This window comes from Xyrauchen texanus, chromosome 17, assembly GCF_025860055.1.
Source record: "Xyrauchen texanus isolate HMW12.3.18 chromosome 17, RBS_HiC_50CHRs, whole genome shotgun sequence".
Taxonomy (NCBI): Eukaryota; Metazoa; Chordata; class Actinopteri; order Cypriniformes; family Catostomidae; genus Xyrauchen; species Xyrauchen texanus.
In genome coordinates, this window is record NC_068292.1 from 17015836 (window position 1) to 17042801 (window position 26966).

The 26966-nt window shown below is 41.7% G+C and overlaps 1 protein-coding gene across 2 annotated transcripts in view; it reads left to right on the forward strand.

The window, feature by feature from the left end:
- Nucleotides 1-3631: 3631 nt before the first annotated feature.
- Nucleotides 3632-26966, forward strand: part of LOC127658224 (pleckstrin homology domain-containing family G member 5-like) — a 29115-nt gene continuing 5780 nt past the window's right edge. The window contains exons 1-13 of one of the 2 annotated variants that reach the window (XM_052147396.1): nucleotides 3632-3718; nucleotides 7335-7509; nucleotides 7999-8130; nucleotides 8493-8639; nucleotides 20462-20557; nucleotides 20782-20832; nucleotides 21262-21411; nucleotides 21531-21641; nucleotides 23308-23457; nucleotides 24051-24185; nucleotides 24287-24406; nucleotides 24500-24629; nucleotides 25952-26067. In XM_052147396.1, coding sequence (XP_052003356.1) covers nucleotides 3699-3718; nucleotides 7335-7509; nucleotides 7999-8130; nucleotides 8493-8639; nucleotides 20462-20557; nucleotides 20782-20832; nucleotides 21262-21411; nucleotides 21531-21641; nucleotides 23308-23457; nucleotides 24051-24185; nucleotides 24287-24406; nucleotides 24500-24629; nucleotides 25952-26067 — 1533 coding nt within the window. In that variant the 5' untranslated portion in view covers nucleotides 3632-3698. Of the gene's footprint in view, nucleotides 3719-7334; nucleotides 7510-7998; nucleotides 8131-8492; nucleotides 8640-20461; nucleotides 20558-20781; nucleotides 20833-21261; nucleotides 21412-21530; nucleotides 21642-23307; nucleotides 23458-24050; nucleotides 24186-24286; nucleotides 24407-24499; nucleotides 24630-25951; nucleotides 26068-26966 lie in introns of those variants that run through there. The other variant, XM_052147397.1, reaches the window with a different exon arrangement.

Sequence of the window (26966 nt, forward strand, 5' to 3'; positions counted from 1 at the left end):
ACATTTAAAAAAGAAATTAGTGCATGATTTTCTGTAAAGCTTCTTGTGATGTGTGTTGTAAAAAGTGCTATACAAATAAAAATATACTTGACTTGGGAGTTGGCATCAGTTCACCCTCTGAAGTCCATCGTAATAGACTGAAGTGAAGTTAAATTGGGTTCAAGTCCAGGCTCTAACTGGGTCACTCAATGGCATTCACAGAGTTGTCTCTAAACCACTTTTGCTTTGTCTTGGCTGTGTGGTCAGGGCAAGGTGAACCTTCGGCCCAGTCTGAGGTCCTGAGCGTGCTGGACCAGGTTTTGATTAAGGATATCTCTCTATTTTGCTGTGTTCAGATTTCCTTCAACCTTGACCAGTCCTCCAGTCCCTGTGCTGAAAAACACCCCCACAGCATGATGATACAACCACCATGCTTCACTGTTGGGAAGGTGTTGCGCAGGTGATGAGTGGTGCCTGGTTTTCTACTAACATGACTCTTGGAATTGAGGCCAAATAGTTCAATCTATGTTACACCAGACAAGATATATTTGTTTCTCATTCTGAGAGTCTTTATGTGCTTTTTTGCATGTCTTGTGGAGAGGCTTCAGTCTGGCCACTCACACATTATATCTGGCCCAAATCAGTACAGTGTTGCAGTGATGGTTGTCCTTCTGCAAGTTTCTCCCATCTCCACACATAATCTCTGGAGCTCAACCAGAGTGACCACTGGGTTCTTGTTCACCTCTCTTACAGAGGCCCTTCTCCCCCGATTGCTCAGTTTGTCTGGACGGCCAGCTCTAGGAAGAGTCCTGGTTGTTCCATTTTTCTTCCTTTATAGAATTATGGAGGCCACTGTGCTCTTGGGAACCTTCAATGCAGCTAAAAAAAATGTGTAGCCTTCCCCAGATCTGTGCCTTGACACAATCCTGTCTCTGAGCTCTGCAGGCAGTTCCTTTGACCTCATGGCTTGGCTTTTGCTCTGATATGAATTTTCAGCTGTGAGAACTAATATAGTATTTATTATATATTTACAAATAATGTCCAACCAACTGAATTTGCCACAGGTGGACTCTGTGTGTGTGTGTATTTATTTACACACACACAATTCACTCAACGTTGCTGCGGCATTGCGTTATCAGATTGAAAAAGTTCTGGTTTAAAAGACTTCTCATTGTTCTGGAGGCCACGTGTATCATCACTTATTTCAGGTGGGCATACGCGAAATCCTAAGAAAGATATGTGGGGCGCATGCCCTAGACTACACTACTGTCCAGAAGCTGTTTGATTTTCTCTCATTACCTCCACAAGGCACTGATTCCTCTAGTTTGAAGTGCTTGTCTGCTTGTGTCTTTCAGCATTTATGCATGTTAAGACGACCGGAGGAAGAAACAGTTCCTGTCCTGCACAAGTATTTGCTAATATAGCCTAAACATTTTTTATTCACTTTGAAGCTTATGATTATTGTTCATGTTCATGGTAACCAAATAATAATATCACTACTCAAAAAAACAAAAAACAAATTTGAATCAATATATTTGTGTGAGGATTGATATGTTTGATACATCAATTTCGGAAGTATGGATACTTCAGGATCAAGCCACACATCCCTAGTGCTGTGGCTCGTAAGTGTAATGAAATTGTGTTGTACCTCATGCTTCACTGAAAACAGATGTAGTAGGAGTCTGACTGAGCAGCCTGTTGTTGTTTTAGTCATGTTGAGAGAGCAAAATTACTAATCCTACTTTATGGTGAAGATTCAACTCTAATGCGGTCCTAGTCAGTGTTGAAATAATTGGGAAAGATAATTTTGATTTTAGTGCTATGACTCGTAAGTGTCTTTGTGTTGTACCTCATGTGTCATTTCAAATAAATGTAGTAGGACTAAGTCACATGGACTGATGAACAAATTGTGTTGATGTGTCTGCTGTCATTCAAGTCTGTAAATCAAAAAGAGGCTGATGAACTGATAAAAATTGTCATGCCATTCTTGAAATGGTTGCGATGCTTTTACTCATATTGTAAATTATATTGATTTGTATATTAATTATTTTTGAAGGATTGTAAAGGATTATCTGTCCTCCTCACTTCACAAATGTGTGCTGTTATCTCATTGGCCTAAAATATACTTTCTAATTGACATGCACACAGAAAACAACCCCAGTCAATAAATTGTCAGTTACAGCGGAAAATAAAGAATATTGCATGAGGCACACAGGCATGAGCACCAGACACACAAAAAAACACCACATTTCATTTTGAGTTGGAATTTGTTTAAGAACATTTTCATGGCAGTTTCAGCCTTTATAAATCCCAATTTGTTCCTCACTTTTAACGCAGGATAAAATCCATGGAATTTAGGATTGAATGTCACATACAAGTAATAAAATGGTTTGGCTCAACCAAACAATATCTCTCAAACAATGATAATACCAGCAACGACGACACTTATAGCTCCGCCCCATATGTAGCCCCGCCTCATTCTGCAGGCTGCAGCAGGTCCTTAATGACTCAGAAAGTGTTGTCATGACGTCACTAATTACAAAAACCGCCACTAGAGGGCGCTTGCTACAAATTGAAAAATATTATTAGTGAATCTATAATTTAAAGTAACTTAACTCAAAACCTTACTTTTAGTTGGAAACAACTTAAAAATAAAATGTATGTCTACTTAAATCAATGTCAAATGTTGAATAGACTAAAAAATGTAAGTTAGTGGACATTTTTTACATGTTTTGAGTTAAACGAACATTGTTTTTAAATGAAGGTTGCTGTTTAGGTTTACAGTGATATGCATCATGTGCCCTTTTGTATAAAATTATATTAATTTTATTTGTATATAAATGATTGCAAACCACATTATTGGGTCACTTGTTTCTGTATGTGTTTACCAGGTCTACAAATTAACTGCTTATATTTTCAGGTCAAATTAATGATTTACTCTTTCATCCAAAGTGATTTTGATTTCACTGAAATAATCACTGAAACAGTTTCATTAGCAAAACAGCAATATTGTCAACACTTCCTGATTCAGCAGCACTAAACCTACAGCAGTTTTGTCAGCAGACCCTTAATAATTAGGTAAGCACCACCCAGTCATACCTTCCTTTGATGAAGGTGCTTGTGCAATTACTGTATGTTTGTGTGTGTACATGTATGCATGGCTGTTATCAACTTATGCATGTTGCTTTTCTGGATTCCTATCCACTAAATGAATTCCCATATGATATTACTCTCTAAACTAATGTTCTGATCACACATAAAACAATTATTTTAGGCCCATTGCTATATTGCTGATATTTTGAATATATGGATTTAAACAAACCCCTTAAGTAAATAATCCCATACTGTCTGTATTACCGACATGCATGTTTGTCAGTGTGGGGCTAAACCACAAACCTATCATCCCTACCTAAACAACTATAGCTTTACATGTTGTCATATACGTCATATACCTGTGATCAAATAGCTGGTTTGCCATCAATCACATCAGAAAGCACTAATGGACCAATCAGGTTTATCCTCCCCATGCACAAATATGTCGGAGATCTAAGGGGCAGAGGCTGAGAAATCCGGTCTCTCCAGAAAATCTGGTTGTTTAACCTGTTAAAGGAAGGGTTAAGAAAGAAAGAGAAAAGATAAGGCTTGAGAAAGACATACCCAGGAAGCCAGGATGGAGAGAAAATGCATTGGGACCTGAACAGAATGTCTGTCTGAGGAAAATGGACACTGCCAAATCAAGGTACAGGTTTTGTGTAGCTTCTTCATATAAATGACAACTAAATCTACAACAGTAACACTTTACAATTAGCCTGTATTAACTAACGCAATAGTTAAAATGAACTAACATTAAACATAACAGTATTTTTTAATCTTTCATGTTAATCTTAATTTCATGCATACGTTTTTAACATCTAATCTTACCTCCACAACTGAATCACTGATGTTCTGTACTTTAATTTAAATTACATGTGTATGGATTTTTAATTTATGTTAAGTATAAATGTGCATTTTCTGTCTATTGGCTACTTGTATGTTGGAGTGTGTCTATGGTTACGCGTGCATGTGTGTTTGTGTCTGCCAAGTGCAAAGTATTTTACCCTCATTAATGACTGATGATAGTTATGTTGACGAGACAAGTCTGAACGGTACTGGTGCTTTGCCAAAAAGTGATGTCAAACATGGGTGGTTTTTCAAATCTTTCTCAGAATATGTGTGTGCGTGAATCATATACTAATTCAATTAATGTCTGGGTAAATGTGAATCACATGTGCTGTAGTTTAGAATAGATGGAACATGAATTGTGTGAATCAGATATGGTGTGTACAGGTATGTGTGTGTATATACGCTTCAACTTGTCACCATTTGTCTCTTGTATATTAAGTCCTCAGTGCTGTCCCGGCTTTTTCCTCATGTGAGACTTGTGTTTACAAACTTAGCTATAGTTTGCCGACATTTTTGTCCTCAGAAATTAACCATTTTGCTACTGTATGTGACAAAATCTACACATTTTGTGTCTTCTTCATTTGAATTTATTTTTGTTTGTTTTAAAAAAAATAACCAAAACAAATTACAATATCCATTTAATTATTATAAAAATTCAAAGGGTTTTTTTAAGGGTAAGGGTCTGGGTTAAGGTCAGTCTATAGTAATTATTAATAGCTTTATATAAAAGAATGGGGGTGGGGGGCGGGTATGTTGTCATGAGAGATGAGATTTTTCGAAGTTTAAGGTCACCGTTGGTCTTGTGATAAGTGGTATCACTTCCTTTTGTTGAGGTTTGGAGTTGTTGAAAGTCTTATGTGTTATGCACTAGGGTTGGGTAAAAATATCTATTTTCAGATTAATCAAGATTAGTACATTTGAACGTTCCAATATCGATTCTTAAAATCATTTGCACAACCTTTTACAATGTAAGTAAATCAATTGCATATGCTACAAAATGTTGTGCTATGCATTTACATTTATGCATTTGGCAGACGCTTTTACCAAAGCGACTTACAGTGCACTTATTACAGGGACAATCCCCCCGGAGCAACCTGGAGTTAAGTGCCTTGCTCAAGGACACAATGATGGTTGTATGATTAACAGTTATGTGCTTTAGCCCACTACGCCACCACCACTATGCAACTAAAAATGTCTGTGATTAACCACTGGCTGGTAAATGTTTTTATGTTTTTTCTCTCCTAACATTGCAGCATACTGAGCAAACATTGCAGTAAGTCCACAATGGCCATATAAATCTGTTAGTATGAGATAATGGAAATATTCAGGCCAAAACAATGTATTTAATTAAAAACACTATGGGCACATTGTCAGAGGTGTGTGGGTGAGTCAGTTAATTAATCCTAATTAGTGTTTCATGCTTCAGATTATAGCCAACCGCTAATAACAATGTGTTATAGAAGTCTTTTTTTTTTAAAAAAAAGAGCTTCTGTTATGTGACGTGTTTCATGTAATTCAGTCTCCCAACCAAAGTCTGACTCAAAAAACTGCTTTCAAGTCTGCGTTCATGTGTTCAGTCTAACTCTGGTTCCACACAAATTTTCAGTAGGATTTCTGGTATTTTTCATCTAGCTATTGCCATAAAATGTTAAATTAACGCTAATGGAATTTCTATCATAATTTCAATCCAATCCTAATTTGATGAAAAATCCTCTTGAAATGAAATTCTGGAGAAAAATAAATAAAAGAAATCCAAATACTGAAAATATGAATTTTAGTGCATCCAGTAATTGATTGATTAATTAATTGATTCTAGGAGGATTATTTTTATTTTATTTTTGGGGATTTTTCTCCACAATTTGGCATGCCCAATTCCCAATGCACTCTAAGACCTCATGGTGGCGTAGTGACTCGCCTCAATCCGGGTGGCGGAGGACGAATCTCAGTTGCCGATACAGTCAATCTGCACATTTTATCACGTGGCTTGTTAAGCACGTTACTGCGGAGACCTAGCACGTGTGGAGGCTCACGCTATTCTCCGCGGCATCCACACACATCTCACCATGCGTCCCACTGAGAGCGAGAACCACATTATAGCAACCACGAGGAGGTTATCCCAGTGTGACTCTTCCCACCCTAGCAAATGGGCCAATTGGTTGCTTAGGAAGCCTGACTGGAGACGCTCATTAAACTGCCACCATCCTTAAAGAGAAAGTACTGTTTTAGCATGTGTTTTACAAATAAATGTAAATAATTGATATGGCAGAAGCAGTAGTAGAATGAGCAGTATGTCATTGCGAACTCGGCCATTCTATGCAGCGCTTTTCATATGGAGATCAAACTTCAAAGCAGAGCTTGATGCTGGCTTTGAGAGGTGCATTGGCGACTCTGACGCAAATCATGTAAATGCGGCTTTGCATTTGTTGAAGCATAAATGCAATTTCAAGAGATAACATTTATTGATGGAATACATAGAATTTGTACGTTTAAAAAAATTTAATGATTAAAAAAAAAAAAAGTCCTAATGTACCAAGTTAGAAGATCCCCTGTATAAACAACAACATTAACAGCACTGAGAGAGAATTTCTTTCCCATGCCAGCAAAATGAAAATTATAACTGAAATATTCCCAAATTAATACGAATCTAATTGAATTGAGAGCTTGTGAATCAGAATTGAATTGGGAAATCTTTATCAATGTCCAGCCCTATAATGCACATTAATCAATGAAGCATAGCACAAGGATTCTCTTATCTCTCAATGCTGTTATTTGCCCCCTTCAATTTGCCCCCCTCAAACAGCCATGTTGGAGGTGCCCTTTTGTCACAATTGTGAGATCTAAATTAATTGTTTTTATTAAAATGTTATTTAATCTGACTAAATTAACCTGACAAATCAGGTCACACCAACAAAAGTAATTTTTATGGGTTGAACCAAGTACATTTACAGTAGATCCTTGAGGAAACACTTGTAGGTTACCACTTTTCTGCAAAAAAGATGAAAATGTACTATGACTTGTGGCCTATACGACATGACAGCTGCAATAAGGTGTTCAGAGTGTGTTGGTGCAGAGGAGGGTTCAGGAACAGATAACATTACTCATTAACTTAATTTAGTATTGTTATTATGTTATTTAACATTGTGTCGCCAGTCACTGGCATGCTTTTAAACATTGTTTGTCTATCTATAGTGGCTTGTTCTGATTCTCTATATATGGCCCCAGAGCACTCGCCCCATTTGCCCAGTTCACAAACTGTCCCTGGTCCCCCTCTGAGTTATGCTTTCTGGTCTATTTTCCTCATGTATTCTTTCTCTGTCTTTGTCTTTCTTTCTTCCAGAAGTGTTAATAATTAATCATTAGGCTATTAGTCATCTCATTGTAACCTTATCTCTGACTATCATTCATCCATCAAGAGAACCGGAACCAAGCAGTGTCATGGCCCCTGAGGAAACTGCCCCAGGTGACATGAATGATAGACAGCGAGAGGAAGAGAAGGAAACAGACAATGACACCACAGATGGATTCCTTCCAGTTATATCAGCCAGCCAACGGAGGGCACAAGAGAAACACAATACTGTAGGCTATCAGGTACTCAACTGCTAAGATTAAAAGGAACTCTTTAAATGCAATACCAGTTTCCACTAATGTAACATTTACCACATCATATGCATCTGCAACTTAGTGGTGCTCACGTGTTCAAAACAGCCTTATACGTGGCTTTATGTGACTTAAGTAACCTGGATCAACATCCTTCAACCAATCAATGCCCTAGAGTTGGATCCTAGGACAACATTCTTATCAACCATTTACTCTGATTTTATGGTTAGTTAGGGTTAAGGTCGGGGTTAGGGTTAGGGTCAAGGCACTTAGCTAATGGGGTAAGAGATGCAAATGTTTATAAGGGCCCACAAAAATTCCAGTAGTTTTGATGTAAGGGGTCCAGAGTAATACTCTGTCAGTGGGCCCAGAATGCCTAGAATAGCCTATCTTGGATATGGATAACTTGGGCTGATATGGCTTTGGTTGAGTCAGTTAAATTCTATGTGTTAGATTCATACACAGTATTTGCCTTTTCAGAAAAAGAAGCAGAGGGCAGCTCTGGACTTTTCTACATTGAGCAAGACAACATCTACCGGTGTCAAGACCAGAGGTGCATTAATGCAAGTGTTTTTCAGCCAGGGAGTGTCTGACAAAAATGCCACACAGGGGGTAATTATTGACGAGACAAGTGAACATGTCCTTGCTGTTTTCATAGTAATATGCTGGGGCACTTTTTCTGTCTGTGTGATTTTTATGGTATTAATACTAAGCAGCAATTTATGAAATACAATATATTAATATATTTACTCACATTTTTTTTACTACTTTTTCCTCTCTCTTTCTGTCCTACTTGGTTGTGATATTTTATTTAAAATATAATGAAATTCATAATTTAAGAGTAAATGTAGAAGAATTATAATTTTTATTTTTTTTAGCTGGGTGCTTTGACTTTGTTGTCTCTCTTTACACATCTCTAAACCCATCTTCAAATGTTTCCTCCCTTTTTTTCACTCATACTCTCTCTCTCTCAGGATCGATCAGGTGGCATACAGGTGGATGCACTGAAGCAGGTTCTGGACTCTTTCACTGTACCTGCTGACCTGAGGTGGATGTGGGGGGAGGGAGGTACTGAAACAGCACTGGAACAGACTTGGACTGATATAGTGCGCTCTCATGAGGTATGGATGGATGGATGGATGGATGAGGAAGAAAGAGAAAGAAAAGTGTGAATAAAGGGAGGAAAAGTTAGATTATTTTCATGGGTAAACATTGAACATGAATCCGCATGAATTTGCAATAAATTTTACATCTGTAATCTGATGAATTTGCAGGTGAAAAAGGATATTAAAAGACAACAAATTGATTGGGTCATGAGAAGTGGGCGTTACTTTACAGAATGGAGCCAGGTGACTGAAGGGGAGGGGTTGGGAAATAAGAGGGCTTTATGACGTCAACCGAAAAGGGTGGATTGGCTACACTGGGCTGTGACTGGTTCGTTGATGTAAGGAATTAGCTTAGTATCCAGAAGTGATTCGGAGATGGAAGGTAAAGCGTATGGCATGGAAGGTAGAGGTGGGAGAAATTTTAAATGGTCAGTGGTGGAAAAACGAAAAAGGAAGAAGAGCTGGAGAGAGATCTCGCCAACAGATAGTGATAAGGAGCAGAGCTCTTCAAGACTAAGGAAGGAAGTGTATAAGTTACTGTTGAAGTTTTCATCTGATGTTGTTGGTATAATCAATCCATTGAAAATTACCAAAGCTATTATGGAATCGATTGGAAAGATTGACTGTGCGAATAATTTGAGGGATGGTAAATTACTTATAATATATAAGGATTGTAGTAAAAAAAAAGGCAGTACTTGGATTAAAAACATTGCTAGGTCAGAAGGTAATATGCACAGTTTTAGAAAGAAAGAAGTGGGTAAGAGGAGTAATATCTGGCGTTCCGACTGATATTTCGGTTGAAAAAATCCAAAAAGGCAAAAATGGAGCAGTGGTAAAAGAGGTGAGACGGTTGGAGTGTATTAGTGACAAAGAAAGGGTTGACAACCTTTCGGTTATGCTGCACTTTGAGGAAGACAAACTGCCCGAAAGAGTATATATTGGATTTCTAAGCTATGCAGTTAGACCATATGTTCCGCTGCCACTGAGATGCTATAAGTTTCAGAAATATGGACACGTTGCTGCTGTATGTAGAGGCCTACATACAAAGATGTGCCAGATATGGAGGAAATCATGAGTACAGTAAATATGAAAAAGATGTGAAGCCAAAGTGTTGTAATTGTGGTGGAGAGCACAGTGCAGGCTATGGGGGCTCCCAGTACAGGAAAGAAGCTGTGAAAGTTCAGACTGTGAGAGCGTCAGAAGGTCTGACATATGCAGAGGTTCTTAAAAAGGTTCAGATGTCAAAACCTAAGAGTGACAGCAGATTGGAATTGAGTCTTCCAGTTGACGAATCAGACCATAGCAGAGTAAATATGAATGGAAAACTCATGGTAGTTGACAAGATTGCATTGGTTTCATTTATGGCTGAGGTAATTAATTGCTCAACGCAAACTGAAAGTAGAACAGAGTGGATTAAAATTATTATTAGGGCAGCAGAAAAATTCCTGGATGTTGAGGGGGTATCAGATGAACAGATAAATGATAAATTAAAGATGCAAATGGCAAGTTTTCAGGCACCATGTGGTGGATCCTAATGGTGCTATTGCTCTTGCAGTGGAATGCAATGAGCTTAATTGAGAATGGTCAAGAATTTAACAAATTTATTGCAGAACAAAATATCAAACCACATGTAATTTGTATTCAGGAAACTTGGCTTTAGCCTCATTTGGATTTTAAATTGGAGGGTTATAATAATGTGCGAAGGGACCACATTTCTGTAGTAGGAGGAGGAGTGGCTACATTTGTAATGGAAGGAATAGCATTTAGAACAGTAGAAGTAAGAAATGAATTTGAAGTAGTTGTACAGGTGTGGGTCATATCATAGACTGGTATGGTCTATGGTCTACCATCATAGACTGGTATGGTGTGGAGATTTTAATGGGCATAGTACATTATGGGGAAGTGAAAAAATTATTTTAATGGAATTATCATAGAAGATAAGTTAGATGGATGTGATTTAGTTTGTGTATATGATTGAAGGGCAACAAGAGTTGATTTAGTAAAAGGGAAGTTTTCTGCCTTATATTTAACTATTGTTTCTGGAAACCTGGCAAGGAGGTGTGGGTGGGATTCATTGGATAAAATTTTAATAGGTAGTGATCATTTTCCAATTACATGCAAAATAGGAATTGATTTGGTTGTGAATGTAGAGGAAAGAATGCCTAGGTGGAAATTGAAGTCAACTGACTGGGATAAATTTAAGGAGATAGTGAGATTTTTGATGAGAGAAATAGGAGAATCTGTAGAAGAAGAACTAAAAAATATAATAAATAATAGTCTTTGTAAGGCAGCAGAGGAAGTAATTGGTAAAGGTAAAATAAGTAGTAGGAAGAAGGCAGTCCCTTGGTGGAATGATGACTGTAGCAAAGCAATAAAACTTTGAAATAAAGGACTTGAAAAGGTTAGGAAAACATATGCTTTTGATGACTTTATTGAGTACAAGAGGAAACAAGCAATAGTTAGGAAAGTAATTAAAGATGCAAAAAGAAATTATTGGAGACAATATTGTGAAAGTATTGGGGAAGAAACCAAAATCAGTTCAGTGTGGGGTATGATCAAGAAAATGAATGGGTTACAAAGAAATAATAGCATTCCGGTAATTATAAATTAAAACAAACCAGCTGTTTTGGACACTGAAAAAGCTGAAGCTTTAGCCAAAGCTTTTGTAACAGTGCATAGTAATGATAATATTTCAGTCAATATGAGAAGGTATAGAGAGAGTTGGTTTAGAGAAAAGGTTGGAACACTATGGATGCGGTTTTCTGTCTAGAGTGTGACATCAGGAAGGCTCTAGTTAACAAGGAAGTTTTAGTAGGGCATTTCTCGACATGGAGAAAGCCTACGATATGATATGGAAAGTGGGGTTTCTAATTAAACTGGATAAGATGGGTATTGGAGGGAGAATGTTTGACTGGTTTCATAGTTTCCTTTTTGACAGATCTATTCATGTCAGGGTGGGATCATCGTATTCCAAAACATACTATATCGAAAATGGTACACCACAAGGTAGTGTGTGTTGCCCCATCCTATTTAATATAATGATTAATGACATCTTTTCCCAAGTTGGTGCAGGAGTTGAAAAGTCTCTGTCTGCGGATGATGGAGCACTGTGGAAGAGAGGGAGGAATGTTTCATATGTGGCTAAAAGTATGCAGAGTGCAATTAATGAGATGGAAAAATGGACTGATAAATGGGGTCTACATTTATCAGTGTCGAAAACACAGGTTATTTGTTTTTCAAAAAAGAGAGAATGTCCTAGTGTGAGATTGCAGCTATAAGGCAAACCCTTAGAGCAAGTGAATGTGATAAGATATCTGGGGGTTTGGCTAGACACAAAACGTTCGGTTACGTATGTAACCTCCGTTCCCCGAGGGAGGGAATGACACGTTGTGTCGGAGAAGCGACACTAGGGGTCTCTCTTGAGCGTCGATATTCACCTCTGACCTATTGAAAAGGGCCAATGAGAGTTGGCAGTCAGTATTTGCATACCCCGCCCCCGCATACGGGTATTTAAGCGGGGCAAATACGGAAGTTTCGTCAGGATTTTTCTGAGGAGCCGGAAATGGTCCGGCCACAACAGTGGCTCGGTTCAGCGACATGGCGGAGGAAAGACACAACGTGTCGTTCCCTCCCTCGGGGAACGGAGGTTACATACGTAACCGAACGTTCCCCTTCTGTCGCTCTCTCCACGTTGTGTCGGAGAAGCGACACTAGGGGACCCATTCCAATCTTGCCATGTGCTGAACCGTGTACGTGAACTGCCGATACAGAGGCGGGTAGGGATTCATCCAGTGCCGCGCATCGTCTGTACCTGGCTGCACGTACCCTTCCCCAATGCCACATACGAACATCGGGATCCTTCTAGTTACCCTGAGAGGGGAACAAGGCGATGTTTCCAACATGGGAACGGGCCAGCCTGGCTGGGCCTCTTTTCTCTCAATGTTTCTCGCATAGAGCAATCACGGCCGGGGCCCTTACACGCATATAGGGAAGGGGGTCTTACCCAGACCCTGCGGAGACCACACCTGCCCTTTTTCTTGGGGAGGAAAAGTGGTAGACACGTCACACGGCCGTCTTAGGGCTCGTGTGGAAAGTATGGTGCGGTGGTAGATCCAGCCTTGCAAGGGGGGAGTTGCTACAGCACGGCGACCGAGGCAGCTGTAACTGCCTAAGGGAGACACGGGGGTCCGCTCGTAAGGGGACAGAACCGTGGAATTACACACAGGGGGAGTCCGAGCAGGAGGACTTACCTGTGGAGCACCTATACCAGTACAGGGTAGCCATCAGGGTACCCGCAGTGGCTTGGGTCGGCGAGTTCCTCCGCTGAACCGCGGACCCGGAGGGCTGGGGAGGAATCGACCAGGGTCCCGACTCGGAGTGGGGCGCCCTGGGAAGAAGGCGCACTACTTTACCTTGACGTCAGGAAAAGGGCGCTGGGTGCAAGCGATCCACCCGGCCGGTCAGTCTACGTGTTACCGAGTTCTACGGGCTCGGACCTGACAAAACACGAGACACAACCGACTCAACGCGGTGGTTGTAAAACCTCGCGAAGGTGTTGGGTGTTGCCCAACCCGCGGCTCTACAGATGTCTGCTAGGGAGGTGCCCTTGGCCAGTGCCCAGGAGGACGCAACACCCCTTGTTGAGTGAGCTCGGACCCGCAAGGGTAGGGGCACGGCCTGGGTGTGATAAGCCAGTGTGATGGCGTCAACAACCCAGTGGGCGAGCCTCTGTTTGGAGACGGCATTCCCTTTCTGCCATCCCCCAAAGCAGACAAAGAGCTGCTCAGAGCGTCTGGTGCTCTGTGTGCGGTCCAGGTAAATGCGCAGGGCGTGCACTGGACATAGCAATGAAAGGGCTGGGTCTGCCTCCTCCCGGGGCAGCTCTTGCAGGTTCACTACCGGATCTCAGAATGGTGTGGTAGGAACCTTGGGCACATAGCCCGGTCGCGGTCTTAGGATCACAGATGTATCCGCCGGACCGAACTCCAGGCAAGTGTCGCTGACGGAGAACGCTTGCAGGTCCCCGACCCTCTTGATAGAGGCGAGCGTGATCAGCAGGGCCGTCTTAAGAGAGAGGGCCCTGAGTCCAATTGATTCAAGCGGCTCGAAGGGAGGTCTCTGGAGTCCTGCCAAGACTACCGAGAGATCCCAGGAGGGAACTAGGCCTGGCCGGGAGGGATTCAACCTCCGGGCGCCTCTCAGGAACCTGAGGATCAGGTCGTGCTTACCCAAAGACTTGCCGTCTACAGGGTCGTGGTGGGCGGCAACATACACCTTGAGGGTGGACGGGGACAGCCTCCTGTCCAGCCTCTCCTGTAGGAACAGGAGCACTGACTTGATCGCGCATCTCTGCGGGTCTTCAGTTCGGGAAGAACACCAATCTGCTAACAAGCGCCACTTTAGGGCGTAAAGGTGCCTGGTAGAGGGGCTCTGGCTTGGTTGATTGTATTCACAACGGTCGCCGGTAAGCCGGCTAGCTCTTCCACATCCCGCCCAGGGACCAGACGTGGAGGTTCCAGAGGTCTGGGCGCGGGTGCCAGAGCGTGCCCCGTCCCTGAGAGAGGAGGTCCTTTGTCAGGAGAATTCGCCAGGGAGGAGCTGTCGCGAGAAGCCTGAGTTCCGAGAACCAAGTCCGAGTGGGCCAGTAGGGGGCCACTAGCGTGACTTGCTCCTCGTCCTCCCTGACCTTGCACAGCACCGGTGCAAGAAGGCTCACTGGGGAAATGCGTACTTGCGCAGCCCCGAGGGCCAGCTGTGTGCCAGTGCGTCTGTCCCGAGGGGAGCCTCTGTTAGGGCGTACCAGAGCGGGCAGTGGGAGGTTTCCTGGGAGGCGAACAGGTCTACCTGGGCCTTGCCAAACCGCTCCCAAATCAGCTGGACCGACTGGGGGTGAAGCCTCCACTCCCGCCGGGCAGGCGTTGTCGTGCTAGCGCGTCCGCTACGACGCTGAGCTTGCCGGGATGTGAGTGGCACGCAGCGACTTGAGTTGCTGCTGGCTCCATAGGAGGAGACGGCGGGCGAAGTTGTGACATGTGGCAGGAGCGTACGCCGCCTTGGCGATTTATGTACGCCACCACCGTGGTGCTGTCCGATCTCACGAGGACGTGTTTGTCCCGAACTAACGGGAGGAACTTCCTGAGAGCAAGAAGGACGGTCAGCAACTCCAGGCAGTTGATGTGCCAACGCAGCGGGGCCCCTTTCCAACGGCCCGCTGCTGCGTGCCCGCTGCACACGGCAACCCACCCGGACCGGGAGGCGTCGGTTGTGACCAGAACGCGTCGGGACACCTGCTGCAGGGGCACTCCTGCCCGTAAAAAGCAGAGGTCTGTCCAGGGTCGGAGTGTTTTGAGGCAGGCGGGGGTGATCATTACCCGATGCGTGCCGTGGTGCCATGCTTGTCTCGGGACTCGAGTCTGGAGCCAGTGCTGGAGTGGTCTCATATGCATCAACCCCAGCGGCGCGACCGCCGCGGAGGACGCCATATGCCCCAGGAGCCTCTGGAAAAGTTTTAGAGGGACCACTGTGCCGGGGTCCTCTGGACTCGTCTGAACCGGCCGGCCGGGGGGCAGTCGTAGGCAGGCAGAAGGCGGGATCGCCGCGTCCGGTGTATCGGGACTGTCGTAATCTGAAAGTAGATTGCAGTGAGAACGGCATTTGCGGGCCAGGTGACCCAGAGGCAAAGGAAATAGCTCTTTTATTGAGAATGTGGGTACCACAGCCCCCGTCAAAGGATTCTCCTCCCGGCCCTCCACCGGGGGACAAAGCGGTCTTACCACCTCCGGAGCTAACGTCTTGGGCTCTGGGTCGGCTGTCTCAGGAACGCTTGGGAGCCTTCCGGGTCCTAGAGGGGGTTCGTGAGACAGGGGGCGTGCGCCGCCTGCGGGGTGCTCGACGCTGGGGCTGAGAGCTGGGCCCGGGTTGTGGCGGAGCAGGAGTTGGTTTCTTCGCAGGGGGACGCCCTCGGCGGGCAGACGGGGCAGGGCCCATAGCGGCAGGTCTGTGGCGGGGCATGATGTGGGAGATGGCCTCCGTCTGCTTCTTCACCGCGGAGAACTGTTGGGCGAAGTCCTCGACGGTGTCGCCGAAAAGGCCAATCTGGGAGACAGGTGCGTCCAGGAAGCGGTTTTTGTCGGCCTCACGCATCTCGACCAGATTGAGCCAAAGATGGCGTTCCTGGACCACTAGGGTGGCCATCGTCTGTCCGAGTGCCTGCGCTGAGGCCTTCGTCGCTCTCAGGGCGAGGTTGGTCGCTGAGCGCAGTTCCTGCAGCACATCAGGATCAGGTCCACCCCGTGCATGCTTCTGAGAGCTTTGGCCTGGTGGACTTGCAGGAGGGCCATCGCATGCAGGGCGGAGGCAGCGCGTCCAGCCGCACTGTAGGCTCTCGCGTTGAGCGAGGATGTTGTCCTACAGGGCTTGGATGGGAGTACGGGGCGACCACGCCAGGAGGTAGGGCTACCGGGGCATAGATGGTGCGCAACTACCCTATCGACCTGGGGAATCGCCTCGTATCCGTGGCGCTCTCCGCCGTTGAGGGTGGAGAGAGTGGAGCGGGTGGCACCTAGACGAGCGGAGAGCAGGGCTCTCCACGTAGACGGCAGCTCATCATGCACCTCCGGGAAAAACGGGACCGGGGGGATGCGAGGCTGCCCCCAGGAACCAATCATCCAACCGTGAAGGCTGTGGGGAGGACGGAGGGTTCCAATCCAACCCCATGCTCACGGCGGCCCGGGAAAGCATGTCGGACATCTGAGCGTCAGCCTCAGCCTGGGCCTGCTGGCCCGAAGGTGGCAGTCCAGGGGAGTCCTCGGCATCAGACACCGCACTATCCGATGCAGTGGCGAGCTCATCTGCTTCGGGCTCGGGAGGATAGACAGCCAGGCCGTGAGGCGAGCCGCTATCGCCGCGAGCGTGGACGGGGACCAGCGAGCGTGTCGGGGAATGGGAGGTTCGCGGGGGGCTACCCGGCGAAACTGCACCCGCCCCCAAATCGCCCCCAGCGCCAACCGCATCGTCCTCAATCCCGTGGGAAGAAGGAGCAATGCGGGGTGCGGCTGGGGTGTCTTGCTTTCTGTTGAAAGCAAGCCACGACCGCAACGTGGTCATGGTCATGTTCTCGCAGTGAGAACATGAACCATCCACAAACGCCGCCTCGGTGTGATCGCGGCCCAAACACACGAGACAGCGTCTGTGGCCGTCTGAAGCAGAGAGGCTTCTACCGCATCCAGGAACGACACAGGGGCGGAAGGGCATCTTGAAAAAGACGCGTCCTCAAAAGGACGTTCAACGCTGCTGTGTTTGCTCTTTTAGAGAAATTACTCTTTTAGGGAAATTACTCTTTTAGTACACAGTGTGTGTGTGTGTCTGCGCTGTCGAAGCGCTCAGGGGCAACAATGCATGCCGTGCAATGAGAAGAGAAAGCCGCTGTTGTGCGCCGTCAAGATCCAACAGCATGCAGATCGTCAGAGGAAACAGGAACGTTTTAATGGCGTGTAACTCGCAGCAAACTGCAGACAGACCATCGGCTCCGAAGAAATTTTCTGACTAAACTTCCGTATTTGCCCCACTTAAATACCCGTATGTGGGGGCGGGGTATGCAAATACTGACTGCCAACTCTCATTGGCCCTTTTCAATAGGTCAGAGGTGAATATCGGCGCTCAAGAGAGACCCCTAGTGTCGCTTCTCCGACACAACGTGGAGAGAGCGACAGAAGGGGAACTGACATTTGAAATTCACATACAAAAATAGTTGATAAATGCAAAAAGTTTTAAATATCTTAGATGTTTAGCTGGGGTGGGGTGGCACTCATTGAAGAGAAAATATTGTGTATTAATTAAGTCGACTATAGATTATGGATGTATAGCATATGGGTCTGCGTCTAAATCTTTGCTGCAGAAAGTAGAAATAATTCAGTCACAGGCATTACGTATATGTTGTGGTTCTCACAGATCTTCTATTCCTGCATTACAGGTAGAAATGTGTGAAATGCCTCTTGATATTAGAAGACTAAAGTTAATGTTGACTTACTGGATAATGGTAAAAGGTCACTATGAAGCTCATCCCATTGGTAAAATACTGGGAATATGAGTCAGCCAAGCTAAGACGTTTTGGATGGATTGCAGAAGAAGCCCAATCATGTGGAATAATAAATGTAGAAGTGAGCCCCACAGTAGTAGTGTAACCTATTTCTATTTGGCTGTTCACTTTACCATTAATGGATTTTAATCTGCAAGAAATGTTTAATGATAAAAAATAGAGTAATAGCAAAGGATGCAATGGATAAACAGTACCTAGAGCAGAATTACTACTCAATGGTTACAGTTTTCACTGATGGCTCTAAAGATCCTGAAACAGGTCAAGCATCAGCAGCTGTATATGCCCCACATTTTCAAGTTAAATTGGTAAAAGAGCATCAGACCAAGTAGAAGTGTATTCAACAGAGATGGTAGCAATATTATTAGCTATCAGGTGGATGGAGGACGCTTGGCTTGAATGTGGTGATATGCTCAGATTCATTCTCTGCTTTATCAAGCCTTATTAGTGGGAGATCCTCAAGACAAGACATTTTAAATGAAATTCTTTTTGGTATGTATAGAGTAAATAAGTTAGGAATTAAGATGTGTTTCCTGTTGGTTCCAGCACACGTGGGAGTAGGAAATGAGGTGGTTGATAATTTAAGCTAAGCAGGTGCTAAAATTACCATATATAGAAATTGACATCCCATTAATTAAAGAAGTAGTTAATGCCAAAATCAGACTAGCTATAAAAGGGAAATGGCAAGAACTTTGGAATGAGGAGGGAAGAGGAAGACATCTTAATCATATTCAAAATCAAGGAGGCGGCGAAAGAGGGAATTTTGGTAGTAGAAGAGAAGACACAATCATTACCAGACTTCATCATTACCAGGATTTTCCCCCCCATTCCATCAATGGTCCACACTCCAGCCCAGTAGGTGGCGGGAATGCACCTATCGTTTGTTTGCCTACTGCCACAAAACGCCAAAAGAAGAAGAAAGTTTAGAGGCAGAGCAAATTTTTTAATTTTGATCAAATGTTATGTACATTTATGCATAAATGTGTATAGACCATTTCAAGACAGTTTAAGAAAGTGACTTCTTTTTGTTCCTTGAACAATTCCTGCTAGTTTTCTAACTCAAACTACATTCCAAACAGCATAAATCACCCTCCGAAGGGCCCTTTGAAGAGAGAATAATCATAATAGTCGTGCTGTAAGATCGCATCAAACAGAATTTCATATACAAATGACTTAAAAAGTGAGTTCAGAATTACCCTTATTTTTGAGTCCCACACATTTTAGCCTCTCAAAGCTCTCCCAGTGGAAAAAATAGTGAGAAACTACGATACAATTTCATAGCCTTTATAACATAGACGCTCAGTATCAATAACACATCTGTCACTTCAGGTAAAGGTTTGACGTTATTTGAGGAAAATAACTCGGATCCTTAATTAAGGGACCCGTTAATGATACCGGAAGTGCTTCAGGAACAGTGGCATTCTTCTAATAATTGAGTCAGATTATTTTCCGCGAACCGGTTCTTTGGGATGGTTTGTTTCAATTAACTGCTTAAAAAAAAACGATTCACCAGTTAATTTACGTTATCACGTAATGACGTCACTATAAATAATGCTAATACGCCAGCGTACAAACATATTCAATAAAGCCATATGTAAGGGCATATTGCTGATTATTACATTATTAATTTATAACAGTTAGGGTGTCGTCATCAGTGTTTCATTCAGTGATCTTACACAGATCCTACATTAAAGTTTTGCACCTAAAGCACCCATTACTGACATTGATATAGGCCTACAAACGCGGATGTTCTACACATGTCTAAAGCATATAAAGTGATTCAACTAGTCTTAATCAACTCACCCTTTTTTACAGAACCATGATCCAGCTTATCATAGATCACTTCATATATAATCTGCATGCACAATAATCAATAGTAAAATCTGTTTACATCTTCGACTGAAACGTTTCGCCCCCCTCAATCAAGTCCGATTTGTGAACTAGTTGGAGCGGTTCATTGCAAAGAAGTTTGCAAAAGCAGATATCACCAATTCTAGGATTACTCCCGGTCATATGCTCAATTCGATCCAGAGTGTCAGGCACATCTGAGAGACAGGTTAAGATATTGTATCTTGTGGATCGGTGTTGACTCGAGACGTGAACTTTTTCCAATCATGGCATTGCAGCTCCTATCTACTTGTATGAGGGGAGTATCTCAAAAATGGTTGGACAAGATTACGATCAAAGAACATATTTCAAATCAGCAATACAATCTGAAAATGCTGGTATCATAAACTGTGCTTCTTTACCTCAGATTACCCTAAAAAAAAAAAAAGCAATTTTCTCGGCTTGTAAAGCTAGTGCGCATGCGCGTTCTAGAGTTGATTGACAGGCAACGTCTATCTAAAAGGCGATTGTTCTTTTTACCTGTTAGGCGAGATTTCCTTTCTTTACATCCGTTGACCGGTGGGCACTAGAGCTTCTTGGTTGGCTTCTCCAATTTCTCCCATTAATTTTAAATAAAAGTGGTCCGTCTTTGCTAAATAATCTCTGTCTATACACACGTTTGTTTTTGTTTTTGTCACATTGAATATTGCGCAAACATTGAGAAATCATGCACAATAAGACCAGGAACGTGTGTTAAATACAATAAGTAAAGCCGATTTTGTTTTCATGTTGATGACTTTAAAATGAAATTATTAAAAATTCTGAGAGCAGAGCAAAGAGGACAGTAGAAGTATGTTTACTGTATGCAGAATATATGAAAATTAAGAACGTTCTCTATTTCTGTCTTCATGTTTAGTCTATGTTGAAAACCCAGAGACACCAGCAGGAGGCGCTGTGGGAACTGCTGAATACTGAGCTCACCTACATCAATAAACTCAAAATTGCCAAAGACGTATGCATAACGTTACACTGGTTTGATTATAGTTTTGTTTCATTTTTCAATTGTATTATAATTATTAATATGTCGAACATATATACAATCAGTTTACAGTAATAATAGATATGCATTTGTCCTTTTACATTGAACAATTATACAACCTGTAATGTTTTTGTTTTTTATAAATTTTGCATTTAACATGGTTAATTAAGCTAATGCACATCTCCATTTCTTCATAGCTCGTGCTGGCTGCACTGTCACACTGTCATGGAAATGGATTTCTTCAAGAAGTATGTGCATTTGGTCTCACATTTCACATGTTTCCATGGAACTTCTCTCTTCTCAAATGACTTTCTACAGTTACATACTCAGCATATCTAAATGGCAGGCAGACTTTAATGGCACAGCTGTGTGTGACAGCAGAAATGTGGTCAAATAGTGTGCCGTTCACTACCAATTTTAGTCAAAGAGATCACTCAGTCTGTTCATTTAATATAATCTGCAATATTCTGATGAACCCTGACTAGTGATGTCACAGTGGAAACAGATGTTAATTTTGAGTGGACAAAGTGGAAAATAATTTTGCTCTGTACGTAGTGTGTGTGGGTGACAGCACCCATGCTTGCAATCACCTGTATCAATTACTCTTTTTCCATTTCTTTCTTTCTTTCTTTCTTTCTTTCTTTCTTTCTTTCTTTCTTTCTTTCTTTCTTTCTCAGGTTACACCCACAATGCTCTTTTCCAATCTTCCCTCTATCCTTTATGCACATCAACTATTTTGGCAAGAAGTGATGTATCCAATATTACAAGAGGTCCGTCTCACTGGACAACCTTTTGACCCCATGAGACTTGAAGGTGGATGTTTGCAGGTATGATACAACTGCTGTTCAGTTAATTATTCAAAATATCCAAATTACATTAGCCATCCAGATAATTGGACCTCTTTTCTTTTTTCAATATTTCTTTGTCTGATTTTCATCTCTTACAGTTTCCTGAACGTTTCTCTGCTTACTTTAAATACTGTTGGGAAGAGGAGATCAATTTGGAGTTTACACGCAGACAGCTTGACACAAACCCACAATTTCACACATATCTTATGGTAAACCCATATCTATAACTGTAAATGAGTATTGCTACTTCCTAAGACTGCAAACAGTAAGTTTGAGTGAAGAGTGATTGTACTGAAGTACGGTTTAATTCTTGTTTGATCATCATAGATTGTTTTTCATGTATATGATATAAAAGATTTAATGCATGGTTAAAAAAATTTGTGCTTAAAAAATTGTGCAAAAAAAAATTATTGTTTGAAAAACCATTAACAGGAGATAGATAATGAATGGTAATATGTTGTGCAAAAAAGTAGTTGAGCAGAAACTAGCTAATGAAGCAATTTTGTTCTAAAAATACCTTCTTCTTTTTTTCTTGAAGCTAAGATACAAATGGAACAATTATTGTATATGGCTGCCAAATATAGAAATGGATAGTGAGGTGTGAGCTTGTTTTCCACTTTTCAAATGAACTGTTTTCAACATCAAGTTCCCCAGCTTGTGTTTTTGCACCAGTGACCAGTATGCAAAGTGTGCAGGGTGGAAATTACTGTCAGATCAGCTCTTTGTGATTGTTGACTGTAGTGGTAGATTATAGGGGTGAACGGTTTCCTGAAGGGCACACTCGAAATAACTTCATATCAGGGGAGATATAGACTTCATTCTGGTCTTAAAGGAATATTCCGGGTGCAATACAAGTTAAGCTCAATTAATAGCATTTGTGGAATAATGTTGATTACCACAAAAATTAATTTAGACTCGTCCCTCCTTTTCTTAAAAACAAAAAGCAAAAATTGAGGTTAAAGTGAGGCACTTAGAAAGGAAGTGAAAGGGGGCCAAATTTTGAACATTAAAATACTCACTGTTTCAAAAGTATAGCCAGAAGACTAACAATATGCATGTTCACATGATTTTAGTGTGATAAAATCACTTAGTAACCTTTTCTGTGTAAAGATATTGCCACTTTTACAACTTCATTACCATGATGATGTAATATCAGCAAATCCTCACACCCTAAAGTGACTGTAAAAATTATGATTTAAACAACTTTACAGCTCAAATAATACACAAGTTTAACAGAAGAATTAATGTAAGTGTTTTATAAAATTATAAGCCAGAAACTACTTATACCCCCTGCCCTGACTAATAGTGAAACGATCAAGGGGATCTCCAACCCCTGGACTGATAGCAAGCGACCAAGTCAACCACCGAAGAAAGCATCCAAGTGTCAGCCCTGCTGTTTTCCCAGAAAAGGGTAAACTCTGTGGCTCTTTGGTGCTACCGAAATATTGCTCTCTTTGATTCAGCATCTCGACATGCACGATGCTGCAACATTGGCTCAAGGAATGGCATGAGTTTGGGATTATGTTTATCCCATCAGTGGCAGATAAGGAGCATGTTCAAGACATGAAAAGTCATTATTTTTGTAATTTTGCAAGTTAATAATATAAGATATACTGTACAGTAGCACCACAATAAAATTCTCTTTTTATAAGTGTAGAAGATTGTTGATAGTGAAAAGACTGTGAACACTGTGAAAGTGATCATACATGCTACATTTGTGATGTAGCAGAACAAACAGCTCAGCAATGCGTGAGTTCAGATGCACAGGTCGAACCGCCGATGCACATGAACTTAGATTGCAATCTGATGTGATGCATGAAAATAACTTTCTGCATGATTTTCTTCATACATATCCTCATGAAATCTGTCTTGCAGTGGGTGGAAAATCATCCACAATGTGGGCGAATGCGGCTCGGCGATATTCAGGCTAAACCTCACCAAAGAATTACCAAATACCCCCTTCTGCTAAAAGCTGTTCTGAAGACCACAGAAGACCTCCCCACCCAAAATGCACTTCACAGAATGGTGAGTTACAATGGGCATGAATCAAAGCATATACTGTACTGTTCATGCTGAGATATGTGAAACTCTATCTATTGTAAAAAAAATATATGAATGTCATTGCTTTAGTTAACAAAATATCAAACCAAATGGCATTCATTTGAAAGAGAGATGGCACAAGCACCACAATTGAACAATATAAAAACCATATGGAAACTTTCAGGTTGTCCAGCTTAGTAGAACATGTTCATGGTTAATGTGATGAACTACCTGTATTGCCGACTTTAGTGTCTTACATCCTCTAAAAATGTAAAGTATAAATCAATAATTTATTTGCATATTCCACTTGAAGTTTTAATGTGGCTGAATTCAATGCTTTTTGGGGCCTGTGTATGATTACACATGTATTATGTGTGAAATTTCCCACAAAGAAATGGCGAGTATAAGGAAAATGTATAAGGAATGCAAAGATTCTTGAGCTGGATACTTTGAATAGGTTGTCTTTCTATTCTTAAATATCACTGAATTGCCACTTGTACTGCCTTTATTCTATCCTTGAAGCTAAAAATAAAGATTTTGAACACAATTTCTCACTCTCTGTTTCTCTTTTTCTTTAGTTGAACAGTGTAAATAATTTTCTGGAATCTATCAATGACTACCTACAAGTTAAAGAGGATGAACTCGCCCTCTCTGTTGCTGCTCAAAGAATAGAGGGATACAAGATTGAAGGTTTGAGTGAAGAAATAGACAAGGTAAAAATAGATCCTAACCACTAAAACACAAGCACATCAGACCATAAAATGCTGAAATGGTCTCAAACAGCTAGCTAACAGGGAGATGTTGTCATCGACAGCATGTTCGAGAGTACTGCTACTTTGATTTGATGACCCCGTTGAGGGGGGTGGGGCCAAAGGTAATACGGAAACAGTTATTAGAAGAAACTTTGAAGGTCAGAGGAAGGAAGGACAATAAGGCAAGTAGCAAGACAAATTAGGATATTATGTCTATTGATGATTATTGTAGTCTTAATGTTAACAGAGCTAACATTAATTTATGTTTATGTTAGGAGCTTGTGGTCCTGCTCTTTACTGATGTGCTGTTGATGACTAAAACTCAGAAGAAATCTGACAAGCTGAAAGTAGTGCGCCCCCCTCTGCCTCTGGAGAAAATCCACTGCATTGAGCTGAAAGATGGCAGTGAGTGTGATGAACACTTTGTCCTTCAGAAAACTCTATATATAGAATAATGCCACAATCCTTAGCTCATATATCTGAAGTAGAGATTTTAAGTGGTCTCAGATCAGTATGCAAGGGCAGATTCTTATTATTATCTATGCATATTGTCATAGATTAATGCACCAGATGAATTTAATCTATGCATATTTTCATAGATTGATACTCCATATAAATATTATCATAGCTTGAAGCACCAGATGCATATTGTCATAGGTTGCATATTAGGGTGGTGGTGATGCTGATAATGATGATGATATTCACTTTGTGCATCAGCCTATGATAACAAGCATTTGGTCTATCGTTTTATGGTTAATATTAATTGATGCACTATGTGCTTAACATTATAGGTTAATGCACCATAGGTTAATGCACTATATGGATATTATTATGTTTGTATTTGTTATTGTTTAATTTGTAAATTGTTTTGTTTAAGTCTCAGTAGTAGATTTGAAATGCATGATATGCAAACATAGAGTTCTGTTTTGCACACTTGATAAGAAGGTTCCTCACTTGGCATTTTGGATCACAATATGACTTTACCCATGTTGCCTCACTGATCTGCACACACAAGTCTTAATTCATTGTCACAACATATCATCTCAATTGTGAATTCATACATGCAAATCACCTAAACATGGAATTAGTATATACAACAATTATTTGGACACTTTAGCCACACATACAAATGTATAAATGGCATTGCATTATATAATAAAATACCAAACCAAGTGGAACTGTTTTTAAAAGAAAGGTACCGCAAACACACTTTATAATATATAACACAAAACACAGTATAGCATATATTGAATTAAAAATGAAGGCAATAGGGATATGGACACTTTCTGGTTGTCAAACATGTGAAACATGTACTTAGTTAATGAGATAAACTACAACTGTGGATGCTATGCTAGGACACCTGTGTGAATTTCACAGGAATTGACTTCATACATCCACTAAAAATCACTTCGACATAAGTTGGTTAAAAGTAATTACAAAATGTGCAGAAAAGTGCAGGTTGTTCTGAGAAAAGCTTTAGCAAGATTTATTATGTACACTCCCCGGCCACTCTATTAGGTACACCTGTTCATCTACTTATGCAATGATCTAATCAGCCAAAAGTGTGGCAGCAGATGTGAACATTAACTGAAACTCCTGACTCATATCTGCATGATTTTATACATTGCACTGCTGATTTGCTGATTAGATAATCGCATGAATAAGTGTATATGCAAAATTGACTCTCATACGCTCTTTCTTTCCCTCTCTCTTGCTCTGTGTGGCAGATTCATTTGTGCTGGTGGAGGTTGGTGATCTGGGTTGTGCTGTCAGTGTATACTGTCTGTCCACACCCAGCCCAGACAGCTGCTCGTCATGGTTGTCTGCTCTGCGTGAGGCTCAGGTACTGCAAGCTTAAAACACAAATCTTATAAGAGATATCATGGCAAAAAGAAGTCCATGCCCCACCTTGACAAGCTGCCATTTATCATCCCTACATGAATGCATAACATTCTACTTTTATAAACAATGAAAAGACTTTCATGTGGCATTTAAAGGTGAGGTGCACTACAAAAAACAAAACAAAAATATTTTCATAATCAATATTTGTCATGCCTTCCAGTGCAAATATCTAAACATCCTTAAAACAAAATCAATTTACTTGAGAATAAAAATTGTGTAATGGTTAGATCACCCACAAATGAAACATTTCTCATCATTTACTCGCCCTCATGATATCCCAGGTGTGTATGACTTTCTTTCTTCACCTGAACACATTTGAAGAAAATATGAAAAATGTCTTAGATCATTAGGTACTTAAAATGCAAGTGGATGGTGATCCGACCTTTGAAGCTAAATATATTTAAATACTTTTGAACTATTATCCATTGCTTTCAGTCAGCAGCGGTATGAACGTGAAGTAATCGCTTTGACATGTTCGCGTTAGAACTAACATACGTGTGACACACCCGAAAGAACAGCGCTGTTTTCAACTGAGAATGAGGAATGCTATACAGAAGCTTTGTTGGTTTTGGTTTAGATCTGTATATTATGTATCAGTATGTATATCAGCGCAAATACGTCACACGAGAGACCATGTGAACTCAGCGCTCTTGTGAATGCGTATGTATTGGGAGCCTGCTGGTACGTGATAGCTGTGCGATATGTCCCTTGACCTCAAGAGGTCCACTAGCGACTAATGCTAGGGGCTGTAGCCTTTAGCCTCCTTGTTAGCGCACCCGCCTTCCATGCCGGAGACTCTGGTTCAAATCCCGTTTGGAGCGGGTCAAGCAGGACCATTTA